At 41.7% G+C, this 17,372-nt stretch overlaps 3 protein-coding genes across 3 annotated transcripts; 1 reads left to right on the top strand and 2 right to left on the bottom strand.

Moving 5' to 3' along the window:
- Positions 1-221: 221 nt before the first annotated feature.
- On the bottom strand, positions 222-15,558 carry LOC143030598 (uncharacterized). The gene is made up of 2 exons (XM_076193761.1): positions 15,438-15,558; positions 222-4,752 (listed from the first exon to the last, which is right to left on the bottom strand). The coding sequence occupies exon 2, from the start codon at positions 4,631-4,633 to the stop codon at positions 2,645-2,647; it is 1,989 nt and encodes a 662-aa protein (XP_076049876.1). The 5' UTR covers positions 4,634-4,752; positions 15,438-15,558; the 3' UTR covers positions 222-2,644.
- On the top strand, positions 13,151-13,687 carry LOC143030271 (uncharacterized). The gene has a single exon (XM_076193426.1). It carries the CDS (start codon positions 13,151-13,153, stop codon positions 13,685-13,687), a length of 537 nt encoding a protein of 178 aa, XP_076049541.1.
- A 360-nt stretch (positions 15,559-15,918) lies between the features above and the next one.
- LOC143030270 (uncharacterized) lies at positions 15,919-16,380 on the bottom strand. The gene has a single exon (XM_076193425.1). It carries the CDS (start codon positions 16,378-16,380, stop codon positions 15,919-15,921), a length of 462 nt encoding a protein of 153 aa, XP_076049540.1.
- Between the last annotated feature and the right edge of the window lie 992 nt (positions 16,381-17,372).

The raw sequence follows: 17,372 nt of genomic DNA, 5'->3' as shown, positions 1-17,372 counted from the left end.
TTCTTTCACACACCTCAAACTCTGTCACTAACTTCCTCAATCCCTTCTCTGATCCTGCTACAAGCGCAATATCGTCCGCAAGCAACAACTGGCTCACCTCCCACTTTTCTCCGGTTTCTTTAATCATTTCCAACCCCTGACCCACTACCCTTGCATTCACCTCTTGCACCACCCCATCCATATAAAGATTCAACAGCCAGGGCGACATAACACACCCCTGACGAAGTCCCACCTTTACCTCGAACCATTCACTCTCTCCACTTCTAATCCTAACGTAAGCTCTACTACTCTCATATAAACTCTTGACAGCTTTCCTCCTATCCCATATATCTGCAGTACCTCCCACAGTGCCTTTCTGTCTACCCTGTCGTAAGCCTTTTCCAGATCCATAAAAGCCCAAAAAACATCCTTACCTTTTCCTATAGCTTTCTCACATATCTGTCCTACCACAAAAATCTGATCTGCACATCCCCTACCTGTCCTAAAACCACACTGTTCCTCACCAATTACTCCTTCTGTTCCTCTCCTAATCCTCTCAATCAAGACCATCCCATAAGCCTTCCCAACTACACTCAACAAGCTGATCCCTCTGTAACTACTACACTCACACTTGTCCCCCTTTCCTTTGTAAAGCGGAACTATAAAGGCACTCCTCCAGTCCTCCGACACTCTACCCTCTTTTAAACGTAGCAAAAGGCTACGTCTTAGATTTGTACAGGCCAAGTTCATTTATTCGCGGCATAACAAAAGGTCATATTCTACAATGCATTTTATTGTAGTCTTTCTACTTCGAATATGCATCTCTTTTTAGTAAGCATATACTTTCTCCATATACATGAAGTGTAACAGGGTTACTGTGTGACATAGATATTAATAATTTGACAGAAACCTGCATCACAAAAGTTATTTGAAATACTTTTTTTATTGCATGGATCTCTCTCAACAATAAGTACGATTACAAGTTATTTGGAAATTCGTTAACAAAAGTGGATAGTGAAAAAGATCTCGGCGTAATTATCAGTAACGACCTCAAATCATCCAAGAAGTGTATTTCAGCCTCCGAAAAAGCAAATAAGATTCTAGGACTGATTGCACGATCTTTTGATTTCAAAAGTCCATCACTCATTAACAAGCTATATAAATCGTTAGTTCGTCCACATTTGGAATATGCTGTTTCTGTATGGTCACCGAATCTCATTAAAGACATTGACAGACTGAAAAAAGTACAACGGCGAGCCACAAAACTGATTCCAAATATAAAAAATAAATCATACGAAAATCGACTAAAACATATGAATCTGTTTTCCCTAAAAAAGCGTAGACTCAGAGGTGACTTGATACAGGTCTTTAAGATTCTAAAAGGAATTGACATCAAGAGTGACAAAATTTTAACATTGAATGAGAATCAGACAAGAAACAATGGTCTCAAACTATCCGGAAATAGATTCAATTTGGAAGTAGGTAGAAACAACTTTGCCAACCGTGTAGTTAATGAATGGAATAAACTTCCTGCACAGGTAGTGCAATGTAGTTCAGTTCGAAGCTTTAAGACTCATTTAGATAAACACCTAAGCAAGATGCTGTAATGATTACAATTTATTTTATATTGCTTTTGCTTTGTTATCATTTGTCGTTTGATTTTCATTTATTATTAATGTGCCAATCTATTATTAATTACTGTTTACCTGTTTGTTATTCAACTATAGCTATACATTTATTTATGTATTTTGTTTGTTGCCTACATCATTATAGTTTTATTATTATTCTATTATTATTATGATTTTTTCGCATCCGACCTAGATATGGACCAAAAGGTCTCCTGTCGGCATGCTCGCCTTTGTAATCCTGTATACGCCACCATATACATGATGAGTAATATCACTCGCTCACACCACTCACTCACTCCCTCACCCACTCACTCAACGTCCGGCCCTTCTTGCTGACTAAGAGTGTCGAGTCAGCACTTCGTGCTTATGCATCCACCACTGCCGAAGCAACAGACATACGAACACACATGAACATCCGAGTAACCAAACAAACACAAAACACAAATTAAGTATATTGACGATCCCCCCTGGACATATATATACATATTTAGTTATTAAGTAAATCACACCCTGTAATCCCAGGATACTAACCTTAGGAGATGACCGTGATCTTGCTCGCATAAACTCTAAAGCTTATGCGAACATGACACCTCATAAGTGCTAAACTCATCATTTCCGGGCACCAAAACCAGCTCGCGCACCCGTGGAGGTGTCGGTTTTTAGTGACGTGCTCTAGTGATAAGACTGTGTAATAGTGTGTGAAATAACTTTATACTGGATACGACAATAAAGAAACAAAAACTTAGAGGCGTTTGTGCAGTGGACCCCTTATTGTGATGATGTGACGACCCCGTTACATTTTGTGTCTACAAGTAACGTTGGATGGAAACGATGTAACGATACCGTTACACCCGTCCCGTTACAATCCTTTGTTTGGGGAAGTTACAATTCAAATGTCACACACCGAAAAGGTTTCTCCCCTGTGTGGGTCCTTATGTGAGTTTCGAGGTGAGATGTTGTCATGACAGCTGTCGGGTAAATGTCACACTTGGAAGGGTTCTCTTTTGTGTTGGTCACCATATGATGCGTCCTAAATGTCAGACCGAAGGGATTTCTCCTGTGTGTGTCCTCATGTGACACCTAAGATCACATTTCGTTATGAAAGCTTTATCGCAAAATTCACACTGGACAGGTTTCTCTCCTGTGTGGGTCCCCACGTGCTTTGTGAGATTACCCTTTGATCTGAAAGCTGCATCACAAGAGTCACACTTGAAAGGCTTCTCTCCTGTGTGGGTCATCATGTGGTATTTGAGATTACCCTTTGATGTGAAAGCTTTGTCGCAATAGTCACACTGGAAAGGCTTCTCTCCTGTGTGGGTCATTATGTGGCCTTTGAAATGATCCTTTCTTGTAAAAACTGCTTCGCACAGCTCACACTTGAACAACTTCTTTCCTGTGTGGGTCATCTGATGATATTTGAAGTCACTTTTTGCAATGAAAGCTGCATCGCAAAGATCACAATTGACAGGCTTCTCTCGTGTGTGGGTCATCACGTGACGTCTAAGTTCTGACTTACTTGTGAAAGTTGCGTCACAAAGGTCACACTGGAAAGACTTCTCTCCTGTGTGGGTCATCACGTGACGCCGAAGATTTGACTTATTTGTGAAGGCTGCGTCGCAAAGGTCACACTTGAAAGGCTTTTCTCCTGTGTGGGTCATCACGTGATATCGAAGTTTTGATTTGCTTGTGAAAGCTGCATCGCAAAGGTCACACTGGAAAGGTTTCTCTCCTGTGTGGGTCATCACGTGATATCGAAGTTTTGTCTTACTTGTGAAAGCTGCGTCGCAAAGGTCACACGGTAAAGGCTTTTCTCCTGTGTGGGTCATAACGTGATATCGTAGTTCAGACTTTGTTTTGAAACCTGCGGTGCAAAGGTCACACTGGAAAGGTTTCTCTCCTGTGTGGGTCATCATGTGACGTCCAAGACCTGCCTTTGCTGTGAAACCTGCGTCGCAAAGGTCACATTGGAAAGGCTTCTCTCCTGTGTGGGTCATCACGTGATATCGAAGCTCTGACTTTGTTTTGAAAGCTGAGGTGCAAAGGTCACACTGGAAAGGTTTTTCTCCTGTGTGGGTCATCACGTGTCGTCCAAGACCTACTTTTGTTGTGAAAGCTGCGTCACAAAGATCACACTTGAAAGATTTCTCTCCTGTGTGGTTCATCACGTGACGTCGAAGACTTGCTTTTGTTGTTACAGCTGCGTCGCAAAGGTCACACTTGAAAGGTTTTTTTCCGGTGTGGATCATCACGTGACACCGAAGATATGACTTACTTCTGAAAGCTGCGTCGCAAAGGTCACACTTGAAAGGCTTCTCTTCTGTGTGTGTCATCACGTGACGCCGAAGATATGACTTAGTTGTGAAAGCTGCGTCGCAGAGGTCACACATGAAAGGCTTCTCTCCTGTGTGTGTCATCACGTGACGTCGAAGTTCTGACTTACTTGTGAAAGCTGCGGTGCAAAGGTCACACTGGAAAGACTTCTCTCCTGTGTGGGTCATCACGTGACGCCGAATATTTGACTTACTTGTGAAAGCTGCTTCGCAAATATCACATTTGAAAGGCTTCTCTCCTGTGTGGGTCATCACGTGACATCGAAGTTTTGACTTGCTTGTGAAAGCTGCGTCGCAAAGGTCACACTGGAAAGGTTTTTCCCCTGTGTGGGTCATCACGTGACGTCCAAGACCTGCCTTTGTTGTGAAACCTGTGTCGCAAAGGTCACATTGGAAAGGTTTCTCTCCTGTGTGGGTCATCGCGTGATATCTTAGCTCTGACTTTGTTCTGAAAGCTGACGTGCAAAGGTCACACTGGAAAGGTTTTTCTCCTGTGTGGGTCATCACGTGACGTCTAAGACCTACCTTTGTTGTGAAAGCTGCGTCGCAAAGGTCACAATTGAAAGATTTCTCTCCTGTATGGTTCATCACGTAACGTCTAAGATTTGCTTTTGTTGTGAAAGCTGTGTCGCAAAGGACAAAATGAAAAGGTTTTTCTCCTTTTTGGTTTATAATATATCTTTTGAGACTACTCATGTGGCATATATCTGCATCACGTTAGCCACAATGTGATACTTTTTCTCCGGGGTTAACGGCTAATGTATAGAATTTAAGACTGACTTTCCTAGTGAAATCTGGATTGTTAAATCCTGCTCCTGAAAATAAAAATTAAAGGTTCCAAATGTCTGTAATCCTTTGTAGACAATGATAAATTTATTGAATATAAAATTAGAATTAAAATTCAAAACGTTTAAACATCGAAATACGTATAAACACACTATGATAAATCCATATGTCACAAGGAATACTGGGAAACAAACAGAAGGACATGTTTGCTGTCATTTGACACTACGAACACCCTCTTACCAAATGCCCTCCTAGCAGAGAGAGCAAAGTCTTTTGTCAATTGAAATTAGTGTGATAATGAATCTATAAGCAAAACTATCAATCTAAGTTCCATATTTTGGCAACAACTGGTCCTACATTGGCGCAGGAATTTCGAGACAAACGATGACAGACACACAGACACTGCTCTTTCTCCCATCCCTATACTACATGCGTGCGCAACATCTGCATTGGACCACGTTTCAATAACAATTCTAATATCAGGGCGTGAAAGAATTGTGGGATGATTTGTCGGTTTGTGTGGGAAGCGTTGGAATGAATTGCTGTGCCAGTGGTCACTAGAAGGGACAGTGGTGCGATCGGTAAACACGCCTGCCCGGACAGTGGAAGTCCCGGGATTCGATTAGCGGGCGGTGCCAGCTTTTCAGTGACGCTCCCATTACACAATTGTTCGGTGATAGTGTTGGGTGACTTGTGACCACGAGTTGACGAAGAAATTTATGATGTAGTTGAAAGATATGGTACTCCAGTAAGAAATGAAAGTGAAGGGAAATTGTTGGAGACGTGTGTGGAGCAGGAGATGGTGGTTGCAAGCAATCTCCTCCGAAATGGTAGGCTGGGTATCTATCAACCCCATCCGTACTTGCATCAACCACTTTGGAGACCCTTGCGCCCCCATTCCCCCGCCCATTCCACCTCATGCAATCACAACATCATCCATATACAACCATTCTCCATTCACCCGTCTTCTGTCCTCTCCCATCCTTCCTCAACAGACATTCCCCTCTTCCCCAAAGCCCCCTTCACCCCATCCATCCACCTCATCCTAGGACGTCCCCTCATGTTCACTCCTTCCACATCTGCCTTCCATAGCTCTTTTACTAGTCTTTCTTCACTCATTCTTTCCATGTGTCCAAACCATCCTAATACTCTTTCATCAACCCTATCTCCCAACTCCCTTTCCACCCCTGTTCTTCCTCCTCATTTCTCACTCTATCTAGCCTAGTAACCCCCATCATACTTCTCAGACACCTCATCTCAAACACATTCAAACACCTTTTCTCTTCTTCTCTTATGTTCCATGTTTCTGCCCCATACAGTGCTGTTGGCACAATCACTCCTTCATACAGTCTCCTCTTAGCATCCATTCCCAAATGTCTATTCCTCATTACACTCTTTAATCCACCAAGGCATTTACTCGCTTCTCTCAATCTACATTCTACCTCCACCTTCACTCCACCTTTCCCTGCCACATTTGCACCCAAGTATCTAACACTATCCTCTTCCTGCAGTTGCTCACCATTAATGCTCGCTTCCAGTCTACTGCCACTTTCACCCCTTGTACATCTTATCACCTTACTTTTACCCACATTTATCTTTAGCTTTCTTCTATCACATACTCTCCCAAACTCTGCCACCAACTTCCTCAATCCCTCCTTCGATCCTGCCACAAGCGCAGTGTCGTCCACAAACAACAGCTGGCTCACCTCCCACTTTTCTCCATTTTCTTTAACCATCTCCAATCCCTTGCCCACTACCCTTGCATTTACCTCTCGCACCACCCCATCCATGTATAAGTTGAACAGCCAGGGCGACATAACTCATCCTTGACGAAGCCCCACCTTTACCTCGAACCATTCACTCTCTCCAATCCAATCCTGACACAAGCTCTACTACTCTCATAAAAACTCTTGACAGCTCCCAGAAGCTTTCCTCCTATCCCGTATATCTGTATAACCTCCCACAGTGCCTTTCTGTTTACCCTATCATAAGCCTTTTCCAGATCCATAAAAGCCCAAAAAACTGTATGGGGCAGAAATGTGGAACATAAGAGAAGAGAGAAGGAGTTTGAATGTGTTTGAGATGAGGTGTCTGAGAAGTATGGTGGGGGTTACTAGGCTAGATAGAGTGAGAAATGAGGAGGTGAGGTGGAGAACAGGGGTGAAAAAGGATTTGGGAGATAGGGTTGATGAAAGAATATTAGGATGGTTTGGACACATGGAAAGAATGAGTGAAGAAAGACTAGTAAAAGAGGTATGGAAGGCAGATGTGGAGGGAGTGAACATGAGGGGACGTCCTAGGATGAGGTGGATGGATGGGGTGAGGGGGCTTTGGGGAAGAGGGGAATGTCTGTTGAGGAAGGAAGGGAGAGGACGGAAGACAGAGGTGAGTGGAGAATGGTTGTATATGGATGATGTTGTGATTGCATGAGGAGGAATGGGCGGGGGGTGGGGGGTGGTGTAGTATGTGTGAGTAAATTTTTGACGCAGCCCGAAGGGATTTCTCCCAGTCCTCTCCTTATATGCAAGGGGGGACGGAGAGGGGGGGTCGCCGATTAAATGAAGTGGCCTTGCTGTGGATGTGCTGTGTCTTGCGACACTGCTTCTGACCCAGGGCGGTGGGCAGGGTGCAGGGATGACCCGTCATCCAGGAGGTGCTCAGATGAGAGGAAGGGTGGAGTGTATTTAGGGATGAAATGGGTGGGAGTGTTTTTATGCCTTTCCCTTTTTGGCTACCTCCCTTGGAAGGGGGAAAAAGCCTTGGTATATGTATGTATGTATAAAAGCCCAAAAAACATCCCCTTTCCTATAGCTTTCTCACATATCTGTCTTACCTATCTCTTCACTTACTAGAATAGCCACCCCTTCCCTCCCTCGCCCTCTCTTCACTCCTGATAACCTCCCACTTACACTCCCAAACTTACACTCACCCTTCCCTTTCAACTGAGTTTCACTCAAAGCCAACACATACATCTTTCTTCTCACAAACATACTACCTATCTCTTCCCTTTTACTCTCATCTGTACCACATCCACGCACATTAAAAGACCCAAACCTTAGGGTGCTGGTCTGAGAACTTCCAGAGCCTCTTATGCCTTCTCTTTTTTGTTTAGGAATGTCCCCTGTGGGGCTACAAGGAGAAGAATGCCTAGTCCCAATCCCCGTCCCTTTCTTCTCGCCTCTTATGATTCAAATGGGAATACTTGGTGGCAGTATTCTTTTCCCCCACCACAGAAAAGAATACTCAGAGAAATGGTACAGGACAGCAACAAGGGGTTGGGGGACAGCATAACGGAGGGACAGTTGTAGTATAAAAGTGTCATCATTTCTCTATGAACAGAGTTTTCCTCTATCACAGACAAAATGATGTGTGGCTCTGGTCTGTAGGGGCGCCCCATATAGACCCTAAAGTATCAACTGCATGCTACTTTGCCACAATAACAAGCAGCCAATACCCCAGACGGGTATTTATATATCGTGTAGGTGTGCATTTCTTTAGTAAAAACAATTACTTAGTGCACCATGGAAAAGAAAACAAATGGCATGGGAGTGTACTCAGTTGACTGGTCGCTAGTTGCCAAAATATGTTAATTGGTGGAGATGGTGAAAACATTGTCTTTAGGGTCCACATATGTGATACCCGACTTCAGAAAAGATCATTTTACTGGCCTATATGAGCTTAATGCAATGGACTGGAGGGAAACTGGGTGAAAACAGCATATCATATTATCGAAAGTTACATTCCATTTAGGGATATCCTATTATTCGCAAATCACCCAAGCTAATTTGTTCTGATAGGGGTGAATGAAGAAGGGTTGTGTATGGATGATGCTGTGATGCATGAGGGGGAGTGGTTGGGGATGAGGGGTGAGGAAGTATGTATGAGAAATGATTTGATGCAGCCCGAGGGGATTTCTCCCCGTCTCCTCCGTTTCTGCATGAGGGGACGGAGGGGGGGGTCGCCAAATTAATGAAGCAGCCTTGCTGAGGATGTGCTGTCTCGTGACACTGCTTCTGATCTAGAGCATTGGAGAGGATGCAGGGATGACCCGTCATCCAGGAGGTGCCAAGATGAGAGGGAGGGAGGAGGGTGGAGGGGATTGGAATATGTAGGGGATGGAATGGGTGGGAGGGGTTTATATGCCTTTTTCTTTTTGGCTACCCCCCCCCCCCCGTGTAAGAGGGAAAAATGAATTGGTATATAAATAAAAATTAATATAGAATAAGTAAAGATTTGAATAAACTGCATGCTCTGTTTCAATCAGAAAGATAAGTTGTGCAAAGCCAGTAATTTACAAAAAACAACAACAACAAAATTGTTAGAATAAGCTATAAAATAAGCACATTCTTCCCCTATTCTAACCATACCTAACCTACGCATTCTCTCTCTTTTACAGAGGTTTTTTTTCAGTGGTATTTGTATATTTTGTTTCTAATATCTGATGGAACTTTTGAGGCTTGTCACTGTTCTTTCTCCCATCTAAAAGTCTTTAACAAGGTTTGTAGTGCATACCAAAAATAATGTACCTGTTTAGGTGGACCAGCATTATACAACTTGTTGATAACAGCTGGACTTTGGAAGTAAAAAATTTGAACCACTATCACCAGCATCCTATTTACTTTCTATGAGGCATATATATAATGCTTAGATATTATTAGGTTGTTACACCAAGATAATTTTCATTCTCCACTTTTTTCCTGTATGGTCTCTGTAATGAGTCATATTATCCTAGTAATTCTAAGTATCTATTAAGAAAGAACAAAGATTCATGAGATGGCACCAGCGACTTGTACATTCTTACATGTGGCTGGAGAGAACATAAGAGACTTGCTGTGAAATTGGCAGCAGGAAAAGTATTTCTATTTTAGTAATCAGCCTCTGCATATGTTTATTGAAGAGTTTCGCTTGTATCTTGAGTCTGAAGATGTTAAAATTCTTCAGTCACAGCTTTTATGGAGATGATGTACTTATTCAATCTTAACAACAAATTGAATGAGGTGACTTCTGAAGGTGGTCACATATTAGATTTTTTTTCTTTTTTTACTGTAATTTTGATCTTGTTCAGAAGATTGTGTTGATGAAGCATGCTGTATATCCCCTGTGCATAAACTTATAACTTTTGAAATTACATATTTGAAAGAGCTGGTATCAAAAAAAGGATTATGTTTCAATTTAAGAGGAATTTTCAACTAAAAGTATTAGTGAATTCTGTCACATGGAGAATTTCTGAAGAAAGAAATAAAATATGTGACTACGGGTTAGTGAAACCTGACCAATGTGTAACCTGTTATGTTATATATCAAGATTATGAGAGAAGAGTATAACATGTGTCCTTTAGTTGAGAAGGAAATAGTGGTAAAGGATCATGCACCTTGGTTTAATGTTGAAATACTCAGGAAAAAAAAAAGAGAGAGAAACTATGGCATAGATATAAAATCATAGAAATCAGTCTGGCAAGAACATGAAAAGAACATGGGGAATACTATAAAAATAAGGTGTTGGAGACAGGATTAAACATTATCAAACTGTATATCATGCTGGATAGTCTGAGTGAAAATAAAAAGGTTATGAGGTTGCCTGATGGATTTGCTGATGCTGAATTAGAAAATATGTTTCTTGATTTCTTTGAAAAGAAAATTGAAGATGTTATTCATCAAAAGCCTGATGTGGAATATACAATCTCTGAAATCAAGTCATCACATTTCCATCAAGTACATGTGAATGTAGTAATATCTATCACACAAAAAGTGAAATTCACATACTATGATAATGACCCATTATTAATGAGTGATATCAAGAGAAGTGACAATTTTAGTGATTTATTAAAGACTTTGACTGATATGGCTATTACACACACCAATAAGAATATTTTTCCTGAGAGTGAAAAAAGGGCATTTATGAAACCTATTGTTAAGGGTAAATGAGATCCCCAGTAATAAAGTCCTTTTAGACTAGTAGACTAGTATATAATCTGACATGGACCACAATAGAAATAAGCGTACATGCTTTTTGTCTTATCCTCGGCAATTTCCAATTATTATTCTGAACTATGTGTTCTTCTCATTATTTGCACTTCATGTACATTGATTCATTGCCAAATAAAGTCTATTTATCTAGTTACTTAATGTGAAGGAGGATAGGGAGGGAAAGATAGCTGCAGTGGGAAATGCGAAGAAAATGAGAGTGATGAGTGAGGAAAATGGAGGAGAAATAAGGAAGGATGAAGTGAAGGCAGCAGTTAAGATGATGAAAGCAGGTAAGGCTCCTGGTATGGATGGATGCCATGCAGAATGTCTGAAAAAAGGAGGTACAGTGATGGTGGACTGGTTGGTGAGGTTATTTAATGTTTGCTGGAGAGAAGGTAGAGTGCCGGAGGACTGGAGGAGTGCTTGTATAGTTCCACTTTACAAGGGAAAAGGGGACAAGTGTGAATGTAGTAGTTTCAGAGGGATTAGCTTGTTAAGTGTAGTTGGGAAGGCTTATGGGAGGATCTTGATTGAGAGGATTAGGAGAGGAACAGAGGGAGTTATTGGTGAGGAACAGTGTGGGTTTAGGACAGGTAGAGGCTGTGTAGATCAGATTTTTGTGGTAAGACAGATATGTGAGAAAGCTATAGGAAAGGGGAAGGATGTTTTCTGGGCCTTTATGGATCTGGAAAAGGCTTACAACAGGGTAGACAGAAAGGCACTGTGGGAGGTTATGCAGATATACAGGATAGGAGGAAAGCTTCTAGGAACTGTCAAGAGTTTTTATGAGAGTAGTAGAGCTTGTGTTAGGATTAGAAATGGAGAGAGTGAGTGGTTTGAGGTAAAGGTGGGACTTCGTCAGGGATGTGTTATGTCACCCTGGCTGTTCAACTTATACATGGATGGTGTAGTGCGAGAGGTGAATGCAAGGGTAGTGGGTCAGGGATTGGAGATGGTTAAGGAAAATGGAGAAAAGTGGGAGGTGAGCCAGCTGTTGTTTGTGGACAACACTGCGCTTGTGGCAGGATCGGAGGAGGGATTGAGGAAGTTGGTGACGGAGTTTGGGAGAGTGTGTGATAGAAGAAAGCTGAAGATAAATGTGGGTAAAAGTAAGGTGATGAGATGTTAAAGGGGTGAAAGTGGCAGTAATCTGGAAGTGAGCATTAAGGGAGAGCAACTGGAGGAAGTCGATAGTTTTAGATATTTGGGTGCAAATGTGACAGGAAAAGGTGGAGTGAAGATGGAGGTAGAATGTAGATTGAGAGAAGCGAGTAAATGCCTTGGTGGTTTAAAAAGTGTAATGAGGAATAGACATTTGGGAATGGATGCTAAGAGGAGACTGTATGAAGGAGTGATTGTGCCAACAGCACTGTATGGGGCAGAAACATGGAACATAAGAGAGGAAGAGAGAAGGAGCTTGAATGTGTTTGAGATGAAGTGTCTGAGAAGTATGATGGGGGTTACTAGGCTAGATAGAGTGAGAAATGAGGAGGTGAGGAGGAGAACAGGGGTGGAAAGGGAGCTGGGAGATAGGGTTGATGAAAGAGTATTAGGATGGTTTGGACACATGGAAAGAATGAGTGAAGAAAGACTAGTAAAGGAGGTATGGAAGGCAGATGTAGAGGGAGTAAACATGAGGGGATGTCCTAGGATGAGATGGATGGCTGGGGTGAAGGGGACTTTGGGGAAGAGGGGAATGTCTGTTGAGGAAGGATGGGAGAGGACAGAAGACAGGGGTGAATGGAGAATGGTTGTATATGGATTATGTTGAGATGCATGAGGTGGAATGGACGGGGGAATGGGGGGTGAGGTAGTGTGTGTGAGAAAAAATCTTGACGCAGCCCGAAGGGATTTCTCCCTGTCCTCTCCTTTATATGGGGGGATGGAGAGGGGGGGTCGCCGATTTAATGAAGCAGCCTTGCTGTGGATGTGCTGTGTCCTGCGACACTGCTTCTGACCCAGGGCAGTGGACAGGGTGCAGGGATGACCCGTCATCTGGGAGGTGCTAAGATGGGAGGGAGGGTGGAGGGGTGTGGAGTGCTTTCGGGGATGGAATGGGTGGGAATGATTTTATGCCTTGTCCTTTTTTGGCTACCTCCCTGGTAAGGGGGAAAAAGCCTTGGTATATGTATGTATCTATCTATCTATGTCAAAGTTTCTAGAAAAAGTAATTCTTGATCAGTTAATGGAACATCTCCAGATAGTGAATGCATTACCTGATAATCAGCTGGCCTATGTCTTTATTCAACAAAGACTACTCTTTGCTCCATTATAAACAATCAGCTTGTACACAGGGATGAAGGCAAGTGTACTGTTCTGATTTTACTTGAATTGAGTGCTGAATTTGTTACTGTACTGTTAAACAAAGTTAAACAAAGATAAAACAGAATGTCTATTTGTTGGAAAGAGTAATAATCTTAAAAAGTTAGACACCTCTACTCTTCAGATTAATGGAACCTTAATGACTGTAGAAAAGGCAGTCAAAGACAGAGGTGTGATCATGGACTGTAATCTATCTTTCAAGGATCAAATCAATCAAGTTGTAAGAACAACAGGATATCATCTACGGAATATTTCACTTCTCAAGAAATATTTGGATGGAAATACAATGAAAATTCTTGTCCACAATCATGTTATTAGCAAATTAGACTATTGTAATTTGTGCTATTATGAACTTCCTAATTATCTATTGAAGAAGTTACAACTAGTTATGAACAGAGCTGCTAGACTCATAAAAGACCTGGCTCCCCATGAAAGAATAGCACCAGTACTCATTGACTTGCATGGACTGCCAATCAAGGAATGCATGATTTACAAAACTGTCCTGACTCATCAGCCATTGCAATTTGGTAAACCTAGATACATAAGAAATTTACTGCAAGACTTACATCTTGATACCCCTGTGGCTATAAGACACAATGCTGAGCAGCACAGGCTCTTTGAGCCCAGAGTTAACTTGAAAAAGGGTTTTAGAACATTTGAAAAGATTACTCCATGATTATATAATGAGCTACCCGGAAATGTCAAGAATTGGGCAAAATCTTAGTTGTTTACACCAATGCGATGTAATATGTGATTTTCTTGGTGGATGTCAATAACAAAAAAGTTGCTAAAACCTATTTTCTAATGAAGTTGCAGCAGTTGAATGATACCACATATTTGTTTTGAAAGATGCCAAGGTCAAAGAAATGAAAGGATGCTAAATTTGTCTATTCTAACCTACTTAACCTATTCTATATTTAGAATTTGGTACCTCAAATTCTAAAGACCATCCCAGTCATCATCACGGATGCTGGCGGCCTGTGATTATTGTTGTATATTGGGCAATTAACTGATGAAGGCAGAACCCTGTGTTCTCTCAGAAAGTCCAAGGAAGCCCTACTGTCTTTGTAACAGCGCTTATTAAAGTCACCTGCAGTTGGAGAACACCTGTGAAAGCCGTCATCAAATTGACAGTGACTGGACAGACGACAGCATAGTGTCTGGACTGTATCCTAGTGCCTTCGTTTATTAGTAAATTTGCTTGTAGCAAGTTTTTTTTTTTTTTCATTTATTTCTGCCAAGAAAATCACATACTATGTTCATGTATTTACGAAATTAATATCGAACTTAATGCTATATTGTATAGTTGTGCACAACTAAAATAACACCAAGAACTGTGATACTATGATAACCTTTAAGAAAGTACCCAAGACACACTTATTCAAGAAAACAAATGATGTTACTGATATGTGCATTAATGATAATTATCGGTGCTGATACTATATCTATAATAGCCCACTAGAACATGCCATAGCCAGTGGACTAGGGCCTGGAACTTCATCAATGGTAAACAGTAAGATGCTTGCCAGCCTCACAGCTGAAATTCTGAGTATTTTGAATCCCATACATACATACATATACCAAAGGCTTTTTACCCCCCTTAAATGGGGGTAGCCAAAAAGAAAAAGGCATAGAAACCACTCCCAACCATTCCATTCCCTACATATTCCACTCCCCTACACCCTCCTGCCTCCCTCTTATCTTGGCACCTCCTGGATTACGGGTCATTCCTGCATCCTGTCCACTGCCCTGGGTCAGATGCAGTGTCACAAGACACTGCACATCCACAGCAAGGCCGCTTCATAAATAGTAATACTGGTAGCAATTGTTTTTTGAATTAAGATGAGCGAACTTCTTTAAATTTCCCATGAGTTAGGTTAGGCTAGGGTTCACAACTGCAATTCTTACCTATATCCATATCAAGCTCTTAGTATTCTGAGCACTTCAAACACCACATATAAGTAATGCAAATTAATAGTTATGATGGTGAAAATTAAAACAATTTGAGACAGTCGAACAACTTGGTATATTACAGATATTTGTCACATTCAGTTCTTACCTCTATCATTAGCTAGTTGTTATCATTCTGAGTACTCTACACCCCACATGTTAATACCACAAATTAATACAGATTTAGAAATAATATTGGTAAACATTTCTAATTTACCTTATTTTACGTTTACTTGATTTATATGGCACTTCTATTAGCTTTTGAAATATATATATCATCAGTATATAATGTAAACTACTTCCTAGTTCTTGGAGGGCTATTAGCATTTGATTTTTTGTTTTTATTTTTCGTTTTGTGAATCCCAAACCCAAAGAATGTTCCCCCCCCCCCCCCGATGCAGCCATCTCCCTCCCCAAGTTTTGAAACCCTGGGCTTCTTTCAACGCAGTAATATCTAATTTTATCTCATTACTGACCTACATCATTCTTTCCAAAGTATCCAACACCAAAACAGCTACAAACACAAGGGCCTCCAACTTCCAGCCATCAATGCAACCATGAAGACTGTGGTTGGTTGGTGAACGCCTTGAAATGCCTTGTATTATGCGGTGACTATGTTTACGATGAGTCGTAAGAATAGTCATCAGGCTATTCTCACGACCCGTCGTAAAAATAGTCCTCTGACTATTTTACGACAATGGATTTTGATGAAGTAGGCCTAAGAATATTCTTAACTAGGCTATTTTTATGAATTTAGATGGAAGTCATAAAAATATAAATTTTGATGAAGTCATAACAATAGGCTATTTTTTACTGCATCTTTTATGAAGCCATCATAGGAATCGGCTATGGATACTTTCCGTAGTGATACTTTCCGTAGTGATATCAAAGAGGCAAGGGAGCTAAAGCTCTTGTGGGTAGCCTCTTCTCTTTATTTCTAAAGTATACCTGTCGTATCTATTCTTGAACTCGAACTTGAATGCTCGAACTATTGACTACATTGCCCGGTAGACTGTTCCATTTGTTAACAACTCTGGCGTCAAAAAAGTTACTTCTCTTCGTTGTTCTGAACCTTGGTTTCTTAAGTTTCCACTGGTGCCCTCTGGTCTCATACCTTTCTCTCTGTTCAATTTGAAGGAATTGACTGCAGTCAATATCCTCATATCCATTAAGCATCTTGAAAACTTCAATCATATCACCGCGTGTTCTTCTTTCCTGTAGGGTGGTAAGTCCTAAGGCATCCAGTCTTTCATTGTAAGGTAATTCACTTAGTTGGGGGACAAGTTTGGTAGCTCTTCTTTGAACTTTTTCCAAAATGTTAATGTCTTTTTTCTTGTACGGGGACCAGGCTTGTGCAGCATACCCCATGTGAGGTCTTACCAGTGTCGGGTATAGTGCTAGAAATATTTCCTTATCCATGTAGGTAAAGGCTCTCTTAATCCTTCCTAACATAAAGTTAGCCTTGGCAGCCTATATGTGCACAGTAGGTGATGTGTCCGGTATCACATATATCCCCAAGTCTTTCTCTTCTGTTGTTGACTGCAGTAAGAACCCATCTATGTAGTAATAATACATACATCCATACATACATACATATACCCAAGGCTTTTTCACCCTTACACGGGGGTAGCCAAAAAGAAAAAGGCACAGAAACCACTCCCACCCATTTCATTTCCCATATATTCCACTCCCCTCCACCCTCCTCCCATCTTGGCACCTCCTGGATGACGGGTCATCCCTGCATCCTGTCCTATGCCCTGGGCCAGAAGCAGTGTCGCAAGAAACAGCAACATCCACAGCAAGGCCGCTTCATAAATTCGGCGACCCCCCCCCCCCTCTCCGTCCCCCCCACGCAGATAGGAGAAGACGGGGAGAAATCCCTTCGGGCTGCGTCAATTTTTTTTTTTTTTTCATACATACTTCCTCACCCCCCATCCCCCACCCACTCCCCCTCATGCATCACAGCCTCATCTATACACAACCCTTCTCCATTCACCCCTATCTTCTGTCACCCCCGTCGTTCCTCTACAGACATTCCTCTCATTTGTAAAGCCCCTTTCACCCCATCCATCCATCTCATCCTAGGACGCCACCTCATATTCACTTCTTCCACCTCCACCAATCTTTCTTCACTCATTCTTTCCATGTGTCCAAACCATCCTAATACTCTTTCATCAACCCTATCTCCCAGCTCCCTTTCCATCCCTGTTCTCCTCCTCACCTCATTTCTCACGCTATCTAGCCTAGTAACCCCTATCATACTTCTCAGACATTTCATCCCAAACACATTCAGACTCCTTCTCTCTTCCTCTCTCATGTTCCATGTTTCTGCCCCGTACATTGCTGTTGGCACAATCACTCCTTCATATAACCTCCTCTTAGCATCCATTCCCAGATGTCTATTTTTCATT

Source organism: Oratosquilla oratoria, chromosome 12, assembly GCF_046742065.1.
Source record: "Oratosquilla oratoria isolate Oo_2021 chromosome 12, ASM4674206v1, whole genome shotgun sequence".
NCBI classification, from domain to species: Eukaryota; Metazoa; Arthropoda; class Malacostraca; order Stomatopoda; family Squillidae; genus Oratosquilla; species Oratosquilla oratoria.
The sequence above is the reverse complement of the archived record's forward strand: the minus strand, read 5'-3'. Positions and strand labels throughout refer to the sequence as shown.

What these genes read in the sequence shown, in the direction of transcription:
- LOC143030271 (XM_076193426.1), top strand. Translation starts at nt 13,151, where the DNA reads ATGACTGTAGAAAAGGCAGTCAAAGACAGAGGTGTGATCATGGACTGT.
- LOC143030598 (XM_076193761.1), bottom strand. Translation starts at nt 4,633, where the DNA reads ATGAGTAGTCTCAAAAGATATATTATAAACCAAAAAGGAGAAAAACCT.
- LOC143030270 (XM_076193425.1), bottom strand. Translation starts at nt 16,380, where the DNA reads ATGGATAAGGAAATATTTCTAGCACTATACCCGACACTGGTAAGACCT.